Below are 25,724 nucleotides of genomic sequence, written 5' to 3'. Positions count from 1 at the left end.
AGAGAGAGAGAGAGCGAGATGAGAGGGAGAGAGATGGAGAGAGGAGGAGAGATGAGAGAGGAGAGAGCGAGAGAGAGAGGAGAGAGAGAGAGAGAGGGAGAGAGGAGAGGGAGAGAGAGAGGAGAGAGAGAGGGAGAGGGAGAGGGAGAGGGAGAGGGAGAGGGGGAGGGAGTGAGATAGAGGCGGAGCGAGAGAGAGGGGGGAGAGAAAGGGGGGAGTGAGAGAGAGAGAAAGAGAGAGAGAGGGCGAGAGGGAGAAAGAGAGGGACAGCAAGAGGGAGAGAAGGGGAGAGAGAGGGAGGGAGGGAGAGAGAAAGCGAGAGGGAGCGAGATAGAGGGGGAGCGAGAGAAAGGGGGGGAGGGGGAGAGAAAGGGGGGAGGGGGAGAGAAGGGGGGGAGTGAGAGGGAGAGAAAGAGGGAGAGAAGGGGAGAGAGAGGGCTAGGGGGAGAGAGATTTGGAGAGAGAGAGAGCGGGAGAGAGAGGGGGAGAGGGGGAGAGAGAGAGGAGATAGAAAGAGAGAGAGAGGGAGAGAGAGAGAGGGGGAGTAAGAGAGAGAGAGGGGCAGAGAGAGGGCTTGAGGGGAGAGAGATTTGGAGAGAGAGAAAGGGGGAGAGAGAGACTGGGCTTGAGGGAGATTGTGTAAGAGGAGGACAGGGGGAAGGGAGCTGTAGCACTACAATTGCTAGAGAACAGACTCAGTGGAGTATTAAGTACACACTCGTACACCCAAACTCCAGTGACAGCACTTTCCACAGCCTGCAATGTCCCTGTTCTGCGTATCATTTTAACTCTCTGACACAGGAGCCCATTTAATGAAACCCAGTAATCACATTTAATGAATAGTGTAGAATAACATTGTTCCTGTATAGCAGCAAAAAAAACATGCTTCAGTTAATGTTGTAGAGTCTCTTTTTCTTTAAATCTGTAAACATTTTGTTGAGTACTGTGTGTGAATTTAAATGTACAGGCAGCTCGGTGAGACATTTGTTTTTACACCAAGTTTTAGCCCATAGTGTCAAAGAGCGCACACACACACACACACACACACACACACACAAACGTACGCACGCTCACGCAGGCACGCACGCACACACACACACACACACACACACGCACACACGCACACACGCACACACGCACACACACACGCACACGCACACACGCACACACACAAGTAACTCCCTGCCAGTGTGTAATCCGTGAGAATGGGCTGGAGGAGCTCACATGAAGCCAACTCTGACTATCACTGTTAAACCAAGCATGGACCAGCCCTGCTTACAAAGCAAAGGAAGCCCAGAGCTGAAAGGTAAGCCAAGCTGGAAATCCCAGATGCTCTAAAAGTACACTGAGTCTAGAAGTCAAGGGTTTCCATGAACTTTCCTGTGGAGTTTCAACCCCTCAGCTGCCCAAGGGCAAAACCAAGAGAGAAGAAAAGCATATTTTTGTATTGTGAATGGAGTTATACATCAAACTCTCTTTATGTCAGTTTGTGAATAGTGTAAATTAAATGGTATTCAGGTATTTCTGCTGTAGGGCCAGATGAGCCATCAGTGTGACATGGTGAGGTTGGACAGAGGTGCAGAGAAGAGACCAGACGAGGAATCAGTGGTTAAGGATCAACCTAATACTTTACTGAGAAACGGTAGCCGCAGGATCACAGTACACTTGAAAAAAGAACAAACACTAAGTCTTGAAAACTCACTAAAACTCACTAAAACTCACTCTAACGAATGCACGCGGTAAACAATTCAAGCTTCTCCAAAGGACCACAGAAAACACATCTCTTTTAACAAGGACGTCTAGGAGCGGCTCCACCACGTAGTTGTTTGAAGTCTCTAACAAGACCCGGATCCAGGATGTCCCGGGCAGGCACCCACGCCCGCTCCTCGGGACCAGTCCACCAGGTACGGTAGGGTCCCTCGAACCCGACGAGCCTCCAACAGATGCCTGACCATGTCTCTTGAGCTGTCTCTGCCACTATCTGGTGCCAGGAGGAACCATGACAATCAGTGAGCTAGTGGTGGACAGACATAGTGGGTACTGGAAATAACAAGGACTGTAAAATTGACAGATTTACAGCAGAATATTACCCTTCAGAAAGTCATAGACGGAGTCAGGGATAGTCGATGTGGTCGTGATGTCGTGAGAGAGAGCTATACTAATTTCTTTGGGTCAGAGCTGCTCTAAGCACCGCTCAGTATCCATGGAAACCACCCGTTGGGGTAGTTAAGGGTTCCACCAACTTCTGGAGACAGATTCTGGAAAGACATAACATAGAGGCTGTTATAGACATCCTGTGCGAACTTAAATTGACGATTTATGGTTTTAGATGTCTTTAGCATTTTGTTTTTTTGGATTCTGAAAGAAAGGAGATCTGCTGACAGGCAGATAAAATAAATGTAAGCATGGACAGATGGATAGTGAAACGTCTTTTTATGGAAGTACCACAAAATGTTCCTCCCAGCTGGTTCAGAAATGGTCTCCTCATCACCATTGTAATTTGAGCAAACTAGAAACCACAAAGCGGAAAAGAGTGGATTTGATGCCTACATCCTCACTATGCGACTGCTCCCCACTGGCATGTCTGAAACTGCTGCTGACACTGAGAGAGAAGGAAGGAGGGAGAGGGCAGAGAGAGAGAGAGCGAGAGAGAGAGAGAGAGGGAGAGCATTGAGTGCTATCGAACCAATGCTATTAAAGAGTTGTGATGTTGTGCAGTAGGCTGGCAGGCCGGCATACCTTCACACTGAAGGAGAGAGGAATGCCAAGAGAAGACTCACTCAGAAAGCCTCTGAAATGCCAATACTATAGTACAGCCATTGGCAGAGTTCGAATACAGAACTATGTAGACAATGGGGACTATTTTAAGGTGGCTGAGCATTTAACAACTCTCCAGTCATTCTCCATGTTGTAAGACTGTCCGGGAGACATTTGGAACTATTACAGAAGAAGTCTCAATTCCATGCCATAAATATAACTCTCTGAGTGACCCAGTATCCAGCCTGCTCTGGGATTTAAGGTTATACATGTTAATTATCTCTCTAGTCCGTACATAGTCTGTCCACCCATTTGATATCGTGTCCAAATGCCTCTTCCCAAAGCTGGACTTCAGCTGGTTTCAGTTAGAGGACTATCAAAAGAGAGAGAAGTCCAACTGGAATTGAAACATTTTATTGATCATCTCACCACTCCATATCCCCTGCTGGAAGAGAAGAGCTTAACTCTGAGATGTTCTCATAACAAAATACGTTACCGCCACACTTTAGCCAAACCCCGCTGTAACAGCCGTATCAGCACCAGGGACCAAATACAAATACTAGGAGAATTGAAGTTCCATTTCAACCTCATGTCTGTCTTTAGGAGCATATACTGCATTTCAGTGTCATAAAATGCTGAAATGGAAAGTTTGCATTGAAAGCAATTTCCGTAAAGATCAAGTATGAAATTAAAAGATTGGATAGTGCATATAAGATTGAGGAAAACGTATTCAGATGTACAGTAGCTTTGGGGAATTTTGGCAGTATGCTGTTTTTTATCAGAGACAGAGAGAGAGAAGTGTGTGTGTGTGAGAGAGAGAGAAATTGAGGAACAGAGATTGAAATGAGTAGCTCCTGAGTGATATTTTTGAACCGTGTCTCCTTCCTCTCTGTTCTCCTCCTCCTCCTCTCCCAGGCTCAGGCGATGTGGAGCTGGGTGAGCAGCAGGGTATAAGGCTGAGTAGACATTCCTGTGGGAGTCGCACCATTCCCTGTTACACCACAGAAATACCTCTGCCTCCCCAGGCCTCCCTACAGGCCCCAGCTACCACCACATTTGACAGCCATTACGCTAAGTGCATGGTGTTTGGCTTCTTGTCATGCGAAATTACAGAAGTCTCACAGTTATGGGTTATTTCGACGCATTCTCTCCCTCACTTAATAAACCTATAAACCCTGATGCAGATGTAAACTAGAGGACTGGCGACCGGAGAGAATTACCAAGGTGAAACTTAATTAGATGAATGTGAGCTTTACTAGTTTTGTGAAAAATAACAACGCCACAAACACATACAATTTCAGCTTCTAGGTTCAGTATAACGGGTTTAATTACCTAGGTCAATTGATGGGCATTTTTTGTTGGTTTTTCTGAGAAGTCATTCATTTAATTTGCTCGTGTACCCATTTCAGCGTCTCTATGGTGTTTAATGACGGTATCGAAATACCTCAAGAATGGTGGCAAGTCATTCTGAGGTCACAACAAGTAAAGAATGCCACAGTAAAGTTGCATAGGAAAAAAAACACCAGATAGAACTATAGGCATCCCCTGACCTGTAGGTCATGTCACAGGTATCTAGAGTAACCATGGAGAGGAAAGTGGAGTCAGGTAAATCACTGGCCAATGAGAGTCCATGTCATCTTAGCAGAAGGGAAACATGAGCTGCAATAAATCACAATAACACAAACCCAAACAGTCACGAACGTACCACAAATCACAGTGGGGGGAAAAGAATACTCCAGGTCCACAGTGCACAGCCTTTAAGACGCCACCCGCCTCACAGTGTTAACATTGATCACTGTACGCCCCCCCTCCCCCACCACCACCCTACCACCACCTGAATTTATCAGCCCTGAGTGTTACTTAGCCCCTGATTAAACCATCTGTTTGTGGGAGGGGAGGGAAGGGGACAAGGGGGGGGACTAGTCCAGAGTTTCCATTAGTCTCCAGAGGGACTGTGGCTATCTATGAGGTGGCCTGGGTCTGCCAGGAAGCCCAGGAGAGAGAGGAGCTACAGTAATCCATTCAGGACAATCTAATAGCGGGACAAGAGGGATCCATTCTGATAGCAGAGCAAGAGGGATCCATTCTGATTTGAGGGAAAGGTTAGCCCTGGCAGGCTGCTGATCATGGCTGATTATGTGGAGGTGGAGGCATTGGCGGACTTACCATTAGGCAGAAGAGGCAATTGCCTCAGGCCTCACATCATCAAGGGGCCTCATGAGCTGGGCATTAAAAAAATTTGCTCCATTCGAGGTAAAATAAATAAATGAATTCAAAAAATCCCCAGCAAAATCTGTCTGTTTAAGCTAGAGATATCTGTTTGCATGTGCTCAATCCACTGCATCTGCAGATGGTGGAGCTACAGTACAGTGGTGTTTGTCAGACCGTCTCGAAAATGGTTCTTCTCACGAAAACGTCTGTAGTGTCGAAACGGTTTGGCCTACAAAATGAATATGACCCCTCTATGGAAATATGAGACTCTCACGAACACAATGGTGTTCTCCATTTTTCTCTACAGGACTCGTCTGAAAGTAACCCGGTACTGGCCCAAAAGATATATAAAAGTGAATAGGGAATTTGCACATAAAAGGTATACAAGTAATTCCATGATAAAAATATTTTTTGTATTTTTCTGTTTTTCAATATATGTAGGTGCACTGTTGCACATACAACACTAATCTAGTGAGCATTATTGGAGCTGCACCCAAAAAAGGCATTTGATTGGTTTGACGTGTAGCGAGGTGTCACTGATTTACCTATTTCGTGTAGCGAGGTGTTACTGATTTACCTATTTCTCTGCTGTGAACTTCCCCAGGCTTACCCGTATTAGGGAAGCCTGGTTGTCGACGAAGCTAGCTTAGTAGAAACTCAGACTGGCCTCTGCCTGGGGCCTCCAAATCACTAAGTCCACACCTGGGTGGAGCTGAAGGTGGAAGTAGAGGTGGAACAGCTAATGATGTGGAGGTGGAGGTAGAGGTAGAGGTGGAGCAGCGGGGGAACTCTGTGGAGAGACTGCAGGAGACTACTCCATCAGTCAGTGGCTGGCCTGGCATACCAACACAGGTAGCCTACGGCTAAAGTAAGGTGGAAGACATAGCTGGTAAGATGAGAGCAACTGAACTGGCCTTGGTGAAGCTATGTGCAATGGGCCCAGGCTTGTGACTTTAGTAGGACTGTATAGGCAGTATTAACTGATAAGAAGTAACAGAGGTACAAGCTCAGTTCTTTCTCAGAGACCTAGTTGTGTGTTATCTTGACAGGGTCCCTGAACAGCTTTAGTTGCGGGTCCTCTGACACCCGTCACAATGGACATCGCAGCACTAAGTGTCCCCAACCTGGATTCAGGTGTAATCGTTACAGAGTAAATGTAAATCTGGCTCCCTACATGATATGATATGTTACATTTCGTATAGTATGTTTTCATTTGTGTATGTCCATCGCCCATTTCGTTATGAATTACAATTCACATGATATTTTACGAATTGCAATTCGTACAGTATGTTACGAATTTGCAATATGTATCATAAGTTGCACATTTCAATTTGTTGTTGCTACTGTTAGCTAGGTGGCTAACGTTGGCTAGGCTAGGGGTTACGGTTAGGGGTGAAGATTTAGGTTAAGGATTAAAGTTAGGGTTAGGGGAAAGGTTAGTAACATGCTAAGTAGTTGTAAAGTTGCTAGTTAGCTAAAATGCTAAAGGTGTCCGTGACGAGAATCGAACACGCAACATTTGGGTTGATAGAAATTCGCGTTATACGCCTACTCATCCACCCCGACCTTCCTTCTTCCGTAAATTTCCTTAAAAGTAACCTGCTGTCTTATGTAACCATACCCAATGTAACATATCATACTCATTTGAGTGTCTTGGATTTACATTTACTATGTTACGTCTAGTCTATGAGACCAGGTTGGTGTCCGAGAGACCTCTGTCACTCTATTAAGGAAAAACGAAAGACTGGACACAACATAGGCTGAAGTCAGAAATGCATATGGTTCTTAAGATTGAAGACCTGTGGCTCAGAGGAGATAAAGTGGAAAAAGATGTGTACAAAGTAAAGTGATCACTCAACAACCGAAAGACATACAACTACTCAGTTCTCTCTCCCTTAGAGTTTCCACTTCCCTTCATGTTTTGATTGCCATGTCCTCCGGGTGAAATTAAAATGATTTAAGCACGAGTGAAGAAATAAGCGTGTTGTTGCTGGAAAACATGTTTATATTTGGTATACTTGCCAGTCAAATTACTAACATAAGAAAAGGGAATTTGAGGACCACCAACAAATAAACGGAAACGTTGGCAGAAACATGTATTTTATCCTTTCTACTTTGTGTATACAACCCTCCCTGTTTCTGTTTCTCTCAATTTATACAGAATGTGACTGGAGTTTATGGGTTGTTTTAAGGGCCATTAGTTATGAGAGCCCTTTCTTGACTGCCTGTCAAACTGTTTCTGTTGTACACATACATGAGAATGTATCTGAACTCAGTGACTGGTGGCTTCTTTGACTGTCAGGACAAGGGATGGGGACAGGAATGGGTCCCAGTATGGGGACAGAGTTGGGGATATGGGTGAAGGTTTGAAGGATACTTACAGGCGATGCGGACGTGGGCCTTGCGGCTCTTGGTGGTCCCTGCAGAGCTCCAGGCTACACACTGACACCAGAAGTCCTCTGGCCCAAACAACTCCTCCACTTGCTGCCTTGTGATCTCAATACTGGCTTCTCGCACCACCAAGCCTGTGGAGGGGTGAAAGGGGGAGAGAGTCAGTACACCGGATCTACAGTATGCAGAGGCAGAATCAACACTAGCCTTGGGTAGAGAGAGGGGACATTCAGAACAAGCCAAAGCCATTTGAGGGAAATTATAGCTTAATCAAGTGAAATGAATGTTGTCCCCCCTGAGCGTGGGCCTTAGGGAGAGGGGAGTGTGCCAGCAGCACACTCTAAAGCTTCATTAAGAGGATGTCAATGCTAACCTTTCACACCTGGGAAAGGAAAAGAGAGGAAAGAAGAGGAAGACACTAATACCAGATCCAAACAGATACAGATGTATCAATTGAAAAGGCCACACACCACAACACCGCTCCTCCATTTAATATTAATACAGTTAAATGATCCATTGCATCGCATCTCAAAATCAGTCCACTGTCAAGACAGCTGCTTCTGGCGGCTGTTGGCAATGGGTCTCCCTGTGCGCTCTGTGCTGTGGGAGTTATCCTGGCCCATATTGTGGTGAGGTGCAGTGGGATTGAGTTGTTGAGGTCCTGGGCTGTGCATGGGCCTGTGGGGGGAGGAAGCCTAGCAGTCTGATCAGCGTCATGGCTAACACAATCCTGTTTGCTAACTCCTCTGATTACTGCTCATCTGGGTGCCAGGGCCCAAACAAACAAATCAGCCCTGAAACAAACCCCTCTACCCACAGCACAGCTGCCCCTTCAGCTCAGATTACTGGGATAATGCTGTGTGTACTGTGTGTGTGTGTGTGTGTGTGTGTGTGTGTGTGTGTGTGTGTGTGTGTGTGTGTGTGTGTGTGTGTGTGTGTGTGTGTGTGTGTGTGTGTACTGTGTGCGTGTGTGTGTGTACTGTGTGTGTGTGTGTGTGTGTGTGTGTGTGTGTGTGTGTGTGTGTGCGTGTGTGTGTGTACTGTGTGCGTGTGTGTGTGTACTGTGTGTGTATACTGTGTGTGTGTGTGTGTGTGTGTGTGTGTGTGTGTGTGTGTGTGTGTGTGTGTGTGTGTGTGTGTGTGTGTGTGTGTGTATAGCTTGAAGTGCCAGGCTGCTTGGCACTGAGTATTCATGGATGATTCTTTGGTTTCTCAGCCCCTCATCCTTTTATCTTCTAATGTATTACTGAGAGGATTAGACAGTATGGAGGTGGAGGATCTGACAGTTCTCTGACAGGAGAAACATAGCAGCACAAACATCCAATACACACAGCAATCTATCTATAGACAGATAGGAGTCCTATGGTAATAGCCATGTACCATAAATAACCATAAAGACCTACAAAGAATTCAAAAACAAGCCTCATTTTGATAAACTCCCATATCTACTGGGTGAAATATCACAGTGCCATATCACAGCAGCAATATTGTGACCTGTTGCCACAAGGAAAGGGCAACCAGTGAAGAACAAACACCAGTGTAAATACAACCCATATTTCTGTTCATTTATTTTCCCTTCTGTACTTTAACTATTTGCACATCATATGACATTGGAAATGTCTTTATTCTTTTGGAACTTGTGTGGGTGTAATGTTTACTGTTCATTTTTATTGTTTATTTAACTTTTGTTTATTATCTACTTCACTTGCTTTGGCAATGTTAACATATGTTTTCCATGCCAATAAAACCCTTATAATTGAGAGAGAGAGAGAGAGAGAGAGAGAGAGAGAGAGAGAGAGAGAGAGAGAGAGAGAGAGAGAGAGAGAGAGAGAGAGTCGAGCTGTGTTGTGATAAGGTGGGGGCAGAGAGGGCAGACTGAGCCAGAGAGTCACTTTATAATCCACCATGCAAACTGTCCCTCTGCCTCCTCTCCTCCCATCTCCCCTCTGGCCTCACCTCATGTGCCCTCTGCACCTCCCTGTCAAACTCTCTTCTCCTAACAAACAAGTTGAGCTGAGGTTAACAGCCAACCCCACCACTCTCCACTGAATTCGGTTAGAGACTAGAGGAGTGTAAGGTAAGGTCATTTGATAGGTAGATGTTTGGTGGGTTTTATCCCATATGATAACCGCCGTAAAACCTTCATGTAACACAGAGGTTCAAATAGCCACCTGTCCCTTTTAACACGTTTAAAATAAATGCGAGAGTAAATTACTTGTTCACGAGGTTACCATGAATGACCATTAATTGTTTACAAAGGTTTAATGTTTGATTTGTTACATTAAATAATTCAGTAATAACTCAAAACATTATGGCAATCATCCGTTTTTATCGCCAGTAAGAAACTGCTAGCCATTGGCTGCTAACAGCTGAGGACTGCTAGCCATTGGCTGCTAACAGCTGAGAACTGCTAGCCATTGGCTGCTAACAGCTGAGAACTGCTAACCATTGGCTGCTAACAGCTGAGAACTGCTAGCCATTGGCTGCTAACAGCTGAGAACTGCTAGCCATTGGCTGCTAACAGCTGAGAACTGCTAGCCATTGGCTGCTAACAGCTGAGAACTGCTAGCCATTGGCTGCTAACAGCTGAGAACTGCTAACCATTGGCTGCTAACAGCTGAGAACTGCTAACCATTGGCTGCTAACAGCTGAGAACTGCTAGCCATTGGCTGCTAACAGCTGAGAACTGCTAGCCATTGGCTGCTAACAGCTGAGAACTGCTAACCATTGGCTGCTAACAGCTGAGAACTGCTAGCCATTGGCTGCTAACAGCTGAGAACTGCTAGCCATTGGCTACTAACAGCTGAGAACTGCTAGCCATTGGCTGCTAACAGCTGAGAACTGCTAGCCATTGGCTGCTAACAGCTGAGAACTGCTAGCCATTGGCTGCTAACAGCTGAGAACTGCTAGCCATTGGCTGCTAACAGCTGAGAACTGCTAGCTAACTGGCTAGCACAAAAACAGTCAACGACTTTGGGAGTACAGACAGGAGAATAATTATTGTCAAGGAAAATGTTTTGTTTTTCTTCTCGAAATAGAGGTACACTAAGACAAAAGAAACGTGACACCATGCGTGAATGATAACACATTAGTGCAGGAAATTAAGAAATTGATTAAAAATGCTGGAAGTGAATGCTGGAATTAAACAATGAACTATGCAAATGAGCAAAAGCTATGTGCATTAAGGAAATAGACGCCTGGCTCAAATAGAAGCCTGTCTCTAATAAGCAACTGCTGTGTTCAATGATTTAAGCAAATAAAGGCTGGGCTATTAATTGAAGTTTACAGTGCCCTATTTCCCCATACACTCCCATCCATTACTGTAAGACTCATCCTGAGCTGTGCACCTCTCTGTTTTCTCAACTCTATTTCTCTGGAGCATACGGGTAGCCTCTAAATGAAGAGGAGGAGAGAGGCGAGAGAAGAGGAAAACACATGGCTGATTCCTTCAGGTTCAGGAGCTTTACACAGTCTCTTTGTACAGGCACACAGACACCCAGCACACTGACGTCGTACACAACAGCTTAGCACTCATACAACATTTACACTGTGGGCCGACAGGCAGGCAGAGAGAAAGGCAAAGCTACCGCCATTCTGACAGCAACCACGGCGTGTGTGTACGCGCGTTTGTGAGTCCTTGAACCTCTCTTTAGGTAGGTGTGTGTGTGTGTGTGTGTGTGTGTGTGTGTGTGTGTGTGTGTGTGTGTGTGTGTGTGTGTGCCTGCGTGTGTGTACAGGTGTACAGGAGCGTGTATGAGCCTTTACGTGTGCATTTGAATGAGTGTGCATGTGCCAGTGGGTGCCCGCGTCTGTGAGTTTCTGTGTGTGTGGGCATGAGAGAGAGAGAGCTACTGTACATAGATGTAGAGAGATGGGTCAAGGGTCATGAAGTTGGGAGAATATCACACAGAGTAGCAGAGTGGAAATCAATAGGGGTAACTATAAAAAGGGCCCGTATTCTCCATGGGCGGAAAGTGTGGCAGAAGAAGTAGTATGTAAGAACCCAGTACTGCCTGCCTCTGAGGAAGGCTTTAGTCTCTACACAGCACAGGTGGCATCCATATGTTGATATTTAGACTGAGTAAGTAAAGACCCATACAGATGACACCCATATCTACGTCAATTCGCCATGTCCAGTCAAGACAATCAGGAATACCAGCGCTGAGTCAGAACAGACCGACAGACTGGACTCGTCTTTACAGCAATCATCATGTCCAGTCAATATGATAGACTGCTACCACCCGGTACTCAAACTGAACCTTAGAGGCTGCTGCCCTATGTACATAGACAATGAACACCGGTCACTTTAATAATGTTTACATCCTGTTTTACCCACTTCATATGTATATACTGTATTCTAGTCAAGGCTCATCCTATATAACTACTGCTGTACACACCTTTTCTATTCATATACTGTCCATATACTGTATACTGTCTATACATACACCATTCACATACATTTACATCCTGGACTCTGGTCTGGAAGCTACATTCCTGCAATTCTATGTATTTAAATACTGTATATTTAAATACTGTATTCTCAACATAGCTCATTCTAATATTTCTACTACTGTACAATGCATTTTAGTTACACTGTTTATGCACAATGCATATTTATTCATATACTGGATTCTCAACATAGCTCACTCTAATATATCTAGTGCCGTACATATCATTCTTAGTACATCTGGTGTAAATGTATCCGTTGTATATACACATGGATCGCATTTCGATTACTGTTACACTGCTATTTCGATTGTTAATTGGATTCGTTCCGACTTTTCAAGATTTCTTCATTTTTGTATTATTTGTGTACTTTTGACATTTTACTACACTGCTAGGAGCTAGTAACGTAAGCATTTCACTGCGCCCGCTATAATATCTGCTAAACTGTGTACGCGACCAATACACTTTGATTTGATGAGAAAGAGGATCATTTACACTCATCATGATATATACGATGCCAGCTATTGATTTTGGTCTGTGAAATGCAGGGACTTCAAACGACAGGTGATATTCAAACGGGAAGCTGCTTATCTCCCTCCTTTCTGAATCATTGGGACCACTACTAAAGCAAGCTTTATGTCTCATCTTCCTAGTGACATCAGACGGGACCGAGATCGGGGGGCGAGATTAACAGTTAAGCTAGGAGATCAGATAGTGACCTCATACCCTGACATCATACATTTACTTAGCTAGAACTACTAACCACATTTACTATGTATTGTAAAATGTGATACGGTATCATTACAGTACTGACTACACACAGGGCTGAAATATACTTCTGGGAACATAACGCACGCAAACAAGCCACTCCAACTGATATATCTACAGTGATCAGTGGCCTGAGATGTCGCTACTCTGTCTCCCACACACCCTCTCACACCCTCTGACTGTCCATTAGTAGGACACAAAATGATTCTCCAATCTGTCCCATTAAACGATAGCTGGCATGGGACTCTGGATGGACCGATGGAGATGATTCATTATTAATGCCATCATTAACGCTAGCTCCTTTTATTGATCACTCGCTGGCATGCAGGCTGCTGGAGCAGCAGGCCCTGGGAGGGGTGGGGGGCCCCAAATGAAGAGCACCACTCCTGTTTGATGCTACCAGACATAACTCTTACAGGATGGATGGTGAGCTGTGGGTCTCCAGTGTGTCTTACACAGCTCATACATATAATTAACTCTGGGCTCATTTGTTCAGATCAATGCCTACAGCTCATTGGAGACTAGAGCTGGAGATCAGCACGGGCCCAGCTCTCAACTTGTAGTGTATTCAAGGTTTAAAAAAGCTTCTAAAGGTTGGAATTTCCAATTAAACATTTCAGACTTGATAACAACAACAGAAAATGTATCAACCCTTACAAAAATATCTATTAATTATAATGCACATAATAATTAGCATTTCCTGTTGCTGCAGCATTAAGATAGTACATCTACACTATACGTTCCATGTGTGGAACCTAACTTCCTGGTTTAAACTGAGCTTTTTTATTTAATCTCTGTTTGTATGTTTGTTTAAAATGTATGTATTGAGAGACGCAATGATGGGGATGAGGTGAGAGAAGTGCCGAGCGGGGAGAGGAAGATGGTGTAGGTATGTATGTATGTGTATGGGTGTATGTATGTGTGTATGTGTATGTATGTATGTGTATATATGTGTGTGTGTGTGTGTGTGTGTGTGTGTGTGTGTGTGTGTGTGTGTGTGTGTGTGTGTGTGTGTGTGTGTGTGTGTGTGTGTGTGTGTGTGTGTGTGTGTGTGTGCGCGTATGTATGTATATGTATGTATGTATGTATGTATGTATGTATGTATGTATGTATGTATGTATGTATGTATGTATGTATGTATGTATGTATGTATGTGTATATGTGTATATGTGTATGTATGTATGTATATGGAACGAACTGCAAAAATCTCTGAAGCTGGAGACTCATATCTCCCTCACTAGCTTTAAGCACCAGCTGTCAGAGCAGCTCACAGATCACTGCACCTGTACATAGCCCATCTGTAAACAGCCCATCTATCTACCTACCTCATCCCCATACTGTATTTATTTATTTATCTTGCTCCTTTGCACCCCAGTATCTCTACTTGCACATTCATCTTCTGCACATCTACCATTCTAGTGTTTAATTGCTATATTGTAATTACTTCGCCACCATGGCCTATTTATTGCCTTAACCTACCTCATTTGCACTCACTGTATATAGACTTTTTGTTTTCTTTTGTTCTACTGTATTATTGACTGTATGTTTTGTTTATTCCATGTGTAACTCTGTGTTATTTGTGTCAAATTGCTACGCTTTATCTTGGCCAGGTCGCAGTTGCAAATGAGAACTTGTTCTCAACTAGCCTACCTGGTTAAATAAAGGTGAAATAAAAAATAAATAAAAAATATGTATGTATTTTTGTATGTATGTATGTATGTATGTATGTATGTATGTATGTATGTATGTATGTATGTATGTATGTATGTATGTATGTATGTATGTATGTATGTGTGTGTGTGTGTGTGTGTGTGTGTGTGTATATATATGTGTATATATATATATATATATATATATATATATATATATATATATATATATATATATATATATATATGCAGGTATGTGTAAGTGAGTGCTGCTTTTTTTGCTTTGTCTTTGTTGTTGTATCTCTTAATATGGGTGAAAATGGTCAAATTCCAATACAAATACTGTTACAAAAAAGATAGTACATCTGTAGGCAGCTATAGTTTTTATTGGATGAAATTCAAATAGATTTCATCCTCGTCTTCGGGTCGCAGAAAACCCTATTTAAAATGTTATACCGTGAACTAAATCTATCAATCAAACTCAAATCCGAGCATGATGTAAATCAAGATTTGGTAAGGACACAAAAACAACAGTATAGTTTACTCCCTACCAGCGTTTGAGAGGTGAGATGAATGGTGCAGTTTTAGCGTGGGTGTTCCTCTAGTGAGGCAGCGCTGCACGGCTTCTACAGCAGGGCCATGGTGGAGCACAGCACTAATGATGCTGTTCCTCAGTCTGGGTAGGAAGGAGAGGCAGCAGCCCAGCCGCCTCTATTTCTACACTGAGATAGAGATAGAAATGCTTTGGCTGGAGCCTGCTGTCTGACTGACAATAACAACACACCCTGTTTGTCCTTCTCTCTCTCCTTCACTTGTCTCGCCTTCACTCTCTCTCCCTCTTTCCAGAACTCTTTCTGTCTCTCTCCATTGCTCTCTCTGTATCATCGCTCTCTCCAACTCAGTCCCTCTCTCCATCTTTTTCTCTAGCAGTCTCTCTCTCCATCACCCCCTCTCAATCCCCCCCTCTCTCTCCTCTAATCTACTGTCATGTTGCAGAGCGAGAGCACCTGTGGGCTTTGGTGCAGGGAATGCAGTGTATGGTTGTATGAGTGTGTCAGTTAAGAACAAATTCTTATTTACAATGACAGCCTAGGAACAGTGGGTTAACTGCCTTGTTCAGGGGCAGAACGACAGATTTTTACCTTGTCAGCACGGGGATTCGATCTAGCAACCTTTCAGTTACTGGCCCAACGCCCTAAACACTAGGCTACCTACGTACGTGTGTGGTGTTATGTGTGTGGTTGTATGTGTGTGGTTGTATGTGTGTGGTTGTATGTGTGTGGTTGTATGTGTGTGGTGTTATGTGTGTGGTGTTATGTGTGTGGTGTTATGTGTGTGGTTGTATGTGTGTGGTTGTATGTGTGTGGTGTTGTGTGTGGTGTGTGGTGTTATGTGTGTGGTGTTATGTGTGTGGTTGTATGTGTGTGGTGTTATGTGTGTGGTGTTATGTGTGTGGTTGTATGTGTGTGGTTGTATGTGTGTGGTGTTATGTGTGTGGTGTTATGTGTGTGGTGTTATGTGTGTGGTGTTATGTGTGTGGTTGTATGTGTGTGGTTGTATGTGTGTGGTGTTATGTGTGTGGTGTTATGTGTGTGGTGTTATGTGTGTGGTGTTATGTGTGTGGTGTTATGTGTGTGGTTGTATGTGTGTGGTTGTATGTGTGTGGTTGTATGTGTGTGGTGTTATGTGTGTGGTGTTATGTGTGTGGTTGTATGTGTGTGGTGTTATGTGTGTTGTGTTATGTGTGTGGTTGTATGTGTGTGGTTGTATGTGTGTGGTGTTATGTGTGTGGTGTTATGTGTGTGGTGTTATGTGTGTGGTGTTATGTGTGTGGTGTTGTGTGTGTGGTGTTATGTGTGTGGTGTTATGTGTGTGGTGTTATGTGTGTGGTGTTATGTGTGTGGTGTTATGTGTGTGGTGTTATGTGTGTGGTGTTATGTGTGTGGTTGTATGTGTGTGGTGTTATGTGTGTGGTGTTATGTGTGTGGTGTTATGTGTGTGGTGTTATGTGAGTGGTTGCATGTGTGTGGTTGCATGTGTGTGGTTGTATGTGTGTGGTTGTATGTGTGTGGTTGTATGTGTGTGGTTGTATGTGTGTGGTTGCATATGTGTGGGTTGGTTCCCTTGTAGATGCTTTTACCAGACAAGCTTTGTGCCATGATGGCAACCTCTTCCTTGTCAATGCAAAACTTTCCTTCACAACAGCTCAAAATCATACAGCTTCGTGTCAAGATGACAGTTTCATTTTTTTCATATCTACACTGGTATATATAGTAGCTCTACGTGTGTGTGAGGTGTGTGATGTGGAATAGGTAGGTTCAACCTGGTTTCAGTTTATTTTAAGACAGTATGTATGTGTATGCACATGACAGAGGGGGAACTCAGAGTGACTGTGAGTGCAGGTGCAGGGATGTGATTATGTGTAGGAGTGTTCCAGTGAGTTCAGGGATGTGTGTGTCTCTAAGCCCTGGGATTAAAGAGGGTAAATGCTGTGTGATTGCTACCTGTTGGCTACAGAAAGAAGTCAATTTCCCCCATCGGCAGCTGAGTACAGCCAATCAGCCGACGGCTGCTGTGTGTAATGGCTGTGGAGCCCGAAGCAGCAGACTTCAGTTAGAAACAGCCTCTCCACTCTGGGATTCACCATTCAACCTCTACATGAAGGAGGGCTAAACACTCCACACACACACACACACACACACACACACACACACACACACACACACACACACACACACACACACACACACACACACACACACACACACACACACACACACACACACACACACTTCCTTCCTTTGAGATCCCTTGCAGTTGAGTGTGATTTCCCTCCCGGTATCACGGGGTCTGGGTTGTGGTGTGGGTCCGGAGATGGCTGAACAGGCCGATCCGTGACCTGCAGATCTATTCTCAGTGGGTCAGGGATGGTCATCCTGTGGACAGGGTTTGTTGTAACACAGTATGTGGTCCAGGATGTTCGCACCGTATCGCAGGGTAGGGATGACCGCAACTTTAGGGGCTCCCTCTGGTCGCGGTGCACCGGACAGGGTGTCGCTAGGCAGACTGTTTAGGGCACCTTTTCTAGCCTCCTCCACATTCGGGGTGAGCAGAGTGGCTCCTTGCGGGCTGCTCAGTGGCAGCTACAGCTGCTGCCTAATCCGAGTGCATGATAACCTTGTAATAGCTGCCGCCTTGGTGCTGGGTTGTGACAAGGAGCTAACACTAGCCCGCTCCACTCGCCCTTCCAATTTCCCAAGGACTTTGGACGTGTGGTGTTGTGGCACAGTTTCAGTTCAGTGCATAAAGATATTTACGTTCGGTGTCTGTTACACCCCCAGTTACAGCACAGGGCTTAGCCAGGGACAGAGCCCGGGTCCAACGGCAAAGCAGGAACCGAGACGATTGGGAGGCTTGAAGCGCCGTACCAGGACCCCGTTTTTCCAGCACGTTTCCAGGTGGGTTCAGACAGGCCTTGGCGGTAACCACGGCGGCCCGGATGAGCAGCGCAGCGTAGCGGCGTCACCCACCATACTTCACCCTGTCTGGCAATCCTGTACTTTGTCTGTTCCCACCTCCCACGTTGTGGACGAGGGGGTGTTTTTTTATGTCAAAATGAAAAGTTCTCTATTTGTTGTTCTGCGCTGGTAGCTCTACGTGTGTGTGAGGTGTGTGATGTGGAATAGGTAGGTTCAACCTGGTTCCAGTTTATTTTAAGACAGTATGTATGTGTATGCACATGACAGAGGGGGAACTCAGAGTGACTGTGAGTGCAGGTGCAGGGATGTGATTATGTGTAGGAGTGTTCCAGTGAGTGCAGGGATGTGTGTGTCGCTCAGCCCTGGGATTAAAGAGGGTAAATGCTGTGTGATTGCTACCTGTTGGCTACAGAACAAAGTCCATTTCCCTGATTGGCTTAATGCAGCCAATCAGCCGACGGCTGCTGTGTGTAACGGCTGTGGAGTCCGAAGCAGCAGACTCCAACAGACAGCCTGCATGGTTTCTGTGCTCACACACACACTTGGTCTGATGTCTTCGACATGTCCTGTCCAGGGTGTGTGTATGAACCATGTATCCAGCTGCTGCTACCACATGGTTCTTGAGAGACGGGGCGGGGGTGAGGGTGAGGGCGGGGGTGAGGGTGGGGGTGGGGGTGAGGGTGAGGGTGTGGAGGAGTTGCACCAGACATAAGGGTTTAGCATCAAACCTGATTCGCACTGTCTCTGTGACTCTGATAATGATACTGACCGATGTACAGAGAAACCGTCAAGAGAGAAGAAAAGGGAAAGAGTGGAGATAAGGACAGAGAGAAGAAAGAGAGAAAAGAGAGAGAGAGAGAGTGAGTGAGAGAGAGAGGGAGAAGAAAGAGAGAAGAGAGAGAGACGAAAGAGAGAAGGGAGAGAGAGCGAGAGACTAGTGTCCGTCTCCGTCTCTGTTATGTGTCAGTCTTAATGATCCAGTTTGGACTCTCTCAGACAGAGCCTCAGCCTATGCAGCAGTGTGTATGTATGTCACAGGGCTACTGTGGCCTTATGGGCTTCTGTTATACAATAGCATCTCTTTGAGTTTAACAAGACTGTCTCTCTATGCTACAAAAATCCTGTCCTCATTATGCGTGGTTGTGTCTGTGTCAGTGAGGGTGTATGTGTGTTTTCTAGGAGGGATTATGATGAATAATTCATTTACTTGATTTTCTGAAAGAACTGAGTACCCGTAGGGTGAGAATTTGAGTGTGTGTGTGTGTGTGTGTGTGTGTGTGTGTGTGTGTGTGTGTGTGTGTGTGTGTGTGTGTGTGTCTGTCGTCTGTTCGACCTCAACCATGTTGATATTTTGTTCATGGATAAAGGTTTGGTCCCGGTTGATTACTACCCGCTTAACCTTCCACTTCCACCCCTGGGTTGGGAAAATGTTGTCCACAGGACACACACACATATTCTAACCCAGATAAGCAGACGAGACACATTCAAACTGGTAGTTTCACTGACCAGAGTTCTCGTCCACCCTCTCCTCCACTGTGTGTTCTTTCTGGTGGACCCACTCGCTGTTACACTTGAAGTAGATCTGGGTGGCGGGCGTGGCCTTGCAGTAGAGATTGACAGGTTTGTTCTTGACAATGTACGCCTCCTCTGGCTCCATCAGGAACACTGGAAGGGGTTCCGGGGGGTCCGAGGGGAAGGTCTCTGGTAGATCACCCAATCCCATGAAGTCATCATCATCTCTCACTGCAGAGAAAGATAGAGGAGGGAGGGAGAGAGAAGTGAGTATAAGAGAGAGGGTGAGAGGGAGGGAGGGAGGGAGGGAGGGAGGGAGGGAGGGAGGGAGGGGGGTGGACATAAAACAAGGCAACAGTGTGTTATTACCATCATCTTTGCATGGGATTATTGTATACCACTCTGCACACTGTGTCATCCCTATCATTTGATAGTCTGGAATGTTTACACAAGTGCATTTTAAAGCCCAGGAAGTTTCTGGGATTCCTCCCAGGCAGACAGGATTTAAGGACCGGCCTGGCTGGCCTAACCACATGCAGCTAATGCTGACTCTACTGCCAGGGAATGGGAAGGGAGAGCAGAGGAGAGGAGCGAAAATGAGAACCAGAGTCCATGGGTTGAGAGGGAGGAGGAGGCCAGGCTAAACGTTCTCTCACACACACAGCCGATCTTACGACGACGACCCCAGGCTTTTGGCCCCGTTTAGTCCATTCCTGGGATAGTTCAGCTGCAGACAGATATACGCTTCCCTGTTATTACACCTGTCTTTCATCCCATGCTGTCTTAAATGACAGGCAGGGGAGCGCACACGCGCACACACACACAGGAGAGCGCACACGCGCACATGAACACACACGCGCACACACACACACACAAACTCCGGCTAAGTTACCGACTCTTTAAAGAGAGAGAGATGAAGCCAATTCTCCACTCCATTTATTACCTCCAAAACTGTTCTATTCTTACCATTGAACCGGTCGACATCAATTATAGAGAGAGAGAGAGACAGAGCGAGAGAGAGAGAGAGATACGGAGAGAGATAGAGAGAGAGAGATGGTGAAACAGAGAGAGAGATACGGAGACAGAGAGAGAGAGAGAGAGAGAGAGGGATGGCATAAAGGTTTATCAGCGTCATCAGTAATTCTTCGCTGTCCCTTAATCTCTCTTCTCTCTCTCTCTCTCTGGTGTGCGGACATGCTGGAGCCTTGTTGTCTGACAGAAGCTGCCAGGTCCCCCTGACAGACGCTGCTGCAGTCTGAGTAGTAAATAGTGCCTGTGTGGATATCTATCTGTCTCTTCTAGCTAATGTCCAAATGTTATCTCCGCTCTCTCTCAGCCACAGATTGGAGCTGATCGCTCAGAAAATAAAGGATGGAGGAGCCCTCCATCATCCATGCGACCAGGTTAGTGTTTGTGTGCGCGTCCAGATCAGTGTGTCTGCTTTTCATCACCGTAGGCGCTAAATCACTCCTCGCTCTCCTCAGCTCTTGATCTGGTGCTAATTGAGGAGTAGCAGTAAACCCTGAGTGACCTCTAACCCCTAGCTGTGACCTCTTTTCCTCACAGGTGTGTGTGGATGGATTGAGTAGTCAGCACTCAGCACGACAGGCGGGAGAGACGAGCTGTGTTGAGTGATGGGTTCATTCATTTCCATATTTATTTTAATGGCTTATAACTACACACACGTTCCTCCCCAAGGGCAGTCACTATTTTCCATTAGGGCCATGGCCCACTCTATACCCAGGCCCAAGGACCCTGACACAGAAACAGTGGAAGAAAAGCCAGGAAACTCATTAAAGACTGTGTTAGCCTCCTTTCACACTTCATTCCCACTATCTCTCCATCTCTTTTGTTCCCTCGCTCCCTCTCTCTTCCCACTGTGTCTGACTGTGGGGTTGGGAGATCAGAAACTAGCATCAAAGAATTCAATGTTGTTGCACACACACACACACAAAACTCTCGAATTCAAAAACTTCCAGAGCGCAAGAAATAATGAATATAAGGGAATGAAACCAGCCCTCCAGTGCAAAAAGAAACCACATGACAAAATGAAAGACCCTGACTCTTACCCAATCTGCTGGGCCCTCTCCTTCCCCATCTCTATTCCCTTTTCTATCTCTCCCTCTCTCTCCTTCCCCATCTCTATCTCTCCCGCTCTCTCCTTCCCCCTCTCTATCTCTCCCGCTCTCTCCTTCCCCCTCTCTATCTCTCCCGCTCTCTCTTCCCCTCTCTATCTCTCCCGCTCTCTCCTTCCCCCTCTCTATCTCTCCCGCTCTCTCCTTCCCCATCTCTATTCCCTTTCTAATCTCTCCCTCTCTCGTTCCTTCCCCCTCTCTATCTTCTCCTCTCTCTCCTTCCCCATCTCTATTCCTTTTCTATCTCTCTCGCTCTCGCTCCTTCCCCCTCTCTATCTCTCCCGCTCTCGTCCTTCCCCCTCTCTATCTCTCCCGCTCTCCTCCTTCCCCCTCTCTATTCCCTTTTCTATCTCTCTCTCCTCTCGCTTCCTCCCCCTCTCTAGCTCTCCCGCTCTCTGCCTTCCCCATCTCTATTCCTTTTTCCTATCTCTCCCTCTCTCCTCCTTCCCCATCTCGATTTCCTTTTTCTATCTCTCCCGCCTCCTCTTCCTTCCCCCTCTCTAGCTCTCCTCTCTCTCCTTCCCCATCTCTATTCCCTTTTCTATCTCTCCCGCTCTCTCCTTCCCCCTCTCTATTCCTTTTTCTATCTCTCCCGCTCTCTCCTTCCCCCTCTCTATCTCTCCCGCTCTCTCCTTCCCCCTCTCTATTCCTTTTTCTATCTCTCCCGCTCTCTCCTTCCCCCTCTCTATCTCTCCCGCTCTCTCCTTCCCCATCTCTATTCCTTTTCTATCTCTCCCCGCTCGTCTCCTTCCCCCTCTCTATCTCTCCCGCTCTCTCCTTCCCCCTCTCTATTCCTTTTCTATCTCTCCCGCTCTCTCCTTCCCCCCCTCTCTATCTCTCCCGCTCTCTCCTTCCCCCTCTCTATTCCTTTTTCTATCTCTCCCGCTCTCTCCTTCCCCCTCTCTATCTCTCCCGCTCTCTCCTTCCCATCTCTATTCCTTTTTCTATCTCTCCCGCTCTCTCCTTCCCCCTCTCTATCTCTCCCGCTCTCTCCTTCCCCATCTCTATTCCTTTTTCTATCTCTCCCGCTCTCTCCTTCCCCCTCTCTATCTCTCCCGCTCTCTCCTTCCCCATCTCTATTCCTTTTTCTATCTCTCCCTCTCTCTCCTTCCCCCTCTCTATCTCTCCCTCTCTCTCCTTCCCCATCTCTATTCCTTTTCTATCTCTCCCGCTCTCTCCTTCCCCCTCTCTATCTCTCCCGCTCTCTCCTTCCCCATCTCTATTCCTTTTTCTATCTCTCCCGCTCTCTCCTTCCCCCTCTCTATCTCTCCCGCTCTCTCCTTCCCCCTCTCTATCTCTCCCGCTCTCTCCTTCCCCATCTCTATTCCTTTTTCTATCTCTCCCGCTCTCTCCTTCCCCCTCTCTATCTCTCCCGCTCTCTCCTTCCCCCTCTCTATTCCTTTTTCTATCTCTCCCGCTCTCTCCTTCCCCCTCTCTATCTCTCCCGCTCTCTCCTTCCCCCTCTCTATTCCTTTTTCTATCTCTCCCGCTCTCTCCTTCCCCCTCTCTATCTCTCCCGCTCTCTCCTTCCCCATCTCTATTCCTTTTTCTATCTCTCCCGCTCTCTCCTTCCCCCTCTCTATCTCTCCCGCTCTCTCCTTCCCCATCTCTATTCCCTTTTCTATCTCTCCCGCTCTCTCCTTCCCCATCTCTATTCCTTTTTCTATCTCTCCCTCTCTCTCCTTCCCCCTCTCTATTCCTTTTTCTATCTCTCCCGCTCTCTCCTTCCCCATCTCTATTCCTTTTTCTATCTCTCCCGCTCTCTCCTTCCCCCTCTCTATCTCTCCCGCTCTCTCCTTCCCCCTCTCTATCTCTCCCGCTCTCTCCTTTCCCCTCTCTATTCCTTTTTCTATCTCTCCCTCTCTCTTCTTCTCCCTCGCTGCTCCAACGCACCAACAGCGTACAGTGTAAGTAAGTTGTCCTCACACTCAAGTCTCAAGTCTATAACGTCGCAGCATGGCTATATCATTACAGTGGGCTAAATTTGTTTTCGCTATATAGTGCTAGCCTAGCATTGTGCTCGGTGGGAGATGGGGAGTGAGGGGGTCAGCCCCCCTCCCCGTCTATGGGGCCTCATTCTGGGGTAGCGATCCCGTAGACGCTGTCGCCTGACCTTGGTGCTTTGATGGTGACGGAGGCCCAGTGGGATGGACTGCTATCACCACGGTGATCTGAGAGCCAGACTGCACCCTGTTACGCCTCCAGGCTAGAGCGCTACAGCTGACACTGAGGCTCCCACCAGAAAACAGTCACGCTGGACGTGCGAGACAGGAAACACAACTCTCAGACAGAGAGAAGAATTCAACCTTGACAGGAAAAGGAAAGCAACTGTAGCTAGACTTTCAACTCCAAACAACAGCTAGCTAATCGCCTGTAACCACCATTTTGGCTGTCTCTAATGGTGTTGCATATTTCTAAATGACTGTAGAACTTATTGGCATACTCATTGGGTTCAAAGGAATTATGCTTGGAAACTGTTGTTTTGTTTAGAATTATGACTTTCCTGTAATCATTTATTTAATAAGCTATATGTCTGAACTGTTTTATATGCAATATAGATTTCCCCAAGCTTTTCCAAAGATTTTAATCTGATATTTTAAATTGCTTCCATATTTTAAACTGTTTAATTTTTTATAAACTATCTCCTAGCAGCACTTTTATTCAAATGCTATTTTGTTCCATAATTGGAGAGTTTTTCTCATTTGTATTGTGCGTCGTATTACTGAATATTTCAAGACCCCAAATGAATATTACTTGAATATTAACTTTAAACTTGCACATCCCCCACAACGTAGAGTACACTGTAAGGAATAAAACAAAATATTACGTGTGTTTCGGAGGGCAATGAATGCGCTGGATTGTGTTACAGTAATTCACAATTTACCTGCCTATTACACAGTACATACGCTGGGCATTACCAACATATATTCTTAAACATGAATTCCTATTCAGAGCGAAGAACGTGCTCAGATGATGTACAGTGCTTCCAGGAAGTATTCATGCCCCTCAACTTATTCCAGATTTTGTTGTGTTCCAGCCTGAATTCAAAATGGATTAAAAAAATATATAATTCTCACCCATCTACACACAATACCTCATAATGACAAAGTGAAAATATATTTGTATACATTTTTGCAAATGTATTGAAAGTGGAATACATACATATCTCATTAGCATAAGTATTCACACCCCTGAGTCAATACATGTTAGAATCCCCTTTGTCAGCGATTACAGCTGGGAGTCTTTCTGGGTAAGTCTCTAAGAGATGTGCACACCTGGATTGAACAATATTTGCACATTATTTTATTTTTTTAAATTCTTCCAGCTCTGTCAAGTTGGTTGTTGATCATTGCTAGACAGCCATTTCCAAGCCGGTATCTTTGTAGTGACTGGGTGTATATATACAAGATCCAAGGTGTAATTAATAACCATGCTCAAAGGGATATTCAACATGTCATTTTGATGTTTTATCCATCTTCCAATAGGTTCCCTTCTACGGAGGCATAGGAAAACCTCCCTGGTCTTTGTTATTGAATCTGTGGTTGAAATTCACTGCTCGACTGAGGGACCTTACAGATAATTGTATGTGTGGGGTACAGAGATGAGGTAGTCATTCAAAAATCATGTTAAACTCTATTATTGCACACAGAGTCCATGCAACTTATTATGTGACTTGTTAAGCACATTTTTATTCCTGAACTTATTTAGGCTTGCCATAACAAAGGGGTTGAATACTTATTGACTCTTAGACATTTCATCTTTTAATTCATGTGTAAACATTTCGAAAAACATAATTTCCCATTATGGGGTATTGTGTGTAGGCCAGTGACACAAAATCTCAATTTAACAAATGTTAAATTCAGGCTGTAACACAACAAAACGTGGAAAATGTCAAGGGGTGGGAATACTTCCTGAAGGCGCTGTAAATCTGAAGCGCAGAGAAATATGCCATGGAAGTCCGTGTAAATGTCAAATACATTCACGGTGAAAAGAAAGGCAGATGCCCCAGCAACCGCCCGGCCAGAGAGATGAGTGGCTACCACAGTGCAGACCCGCTGTGTGTGTGTGTGTGTCACGTGATACAGTCAGCAGATCAAGGACAGACGACAGATGATCACACGGTGACAGGCCCACATTAAAATGCAACCTGACATAAAACACACATCAGGACGCCACACACGCCGACGCCAGCTGACGTCGTCAAATGTCTACCTTCGAACGCGGGCCCGTACCAGCGCAACCTCCGTACGCACATCCATATCAGACACGAGGTCAGGCGAGAGACACACTCGTCCAGCGTACAGACCATGTGTCCTGCAGGCCTTTAGTTCAGAGAGACCTCAGTGATAGATTGACGGATAGCGCCATTGAAAATG

General features: G+C 45.6%; 1 protein-coding gene across 3 annotated transcripts in view; it reads right to left on the bottom strand.

Moving 5' to 3' along the window:
* Nucleotides 1-25,724, bottom strand: part of unc5cb (unc-5 netrin receptor Cb) — a 175,141-nt gene that overhangs the window by 60,855 nt on the left and 88,562 nt on the right. For all 3 annotated transcript variants that reach the window (XM_029708988.1, XM_029708989.1, XM_029708990.1), the window contains exons 2-3: nucleotides 19,208-19,444; nucleotides 7,350-7,493 (exon numbers count right to left, since the gene is read on the bottom strand). In XM_029708988.1, the coding sequence (XP_029564848.1) occupies nucleotides 7,350-7,493; nucleotides 19,208-19,444 (381 nt within the window). The remainder of the gene's footprint in view (nucleotides 1-7,349; nucleotides 7,494-19,207; nucleotides 19,445-25,724) is intronic.

This window comes from Salmo trutta, chromosome 23, assembly GCF_901001165.1.
Source record: "Salmo trutta chromosome 23, fSalTru1.1, whole genome shotgun sequence".
Lineage (NCBI taxonomy): Eukaryota > Metazoa > Chordata > Actinopteri > Salmoniformes > Salmonidae > Salmo > Salmo trutta.
This window is presented reverse-complemented; position numbering and strand designations above follow the sequence as displayed.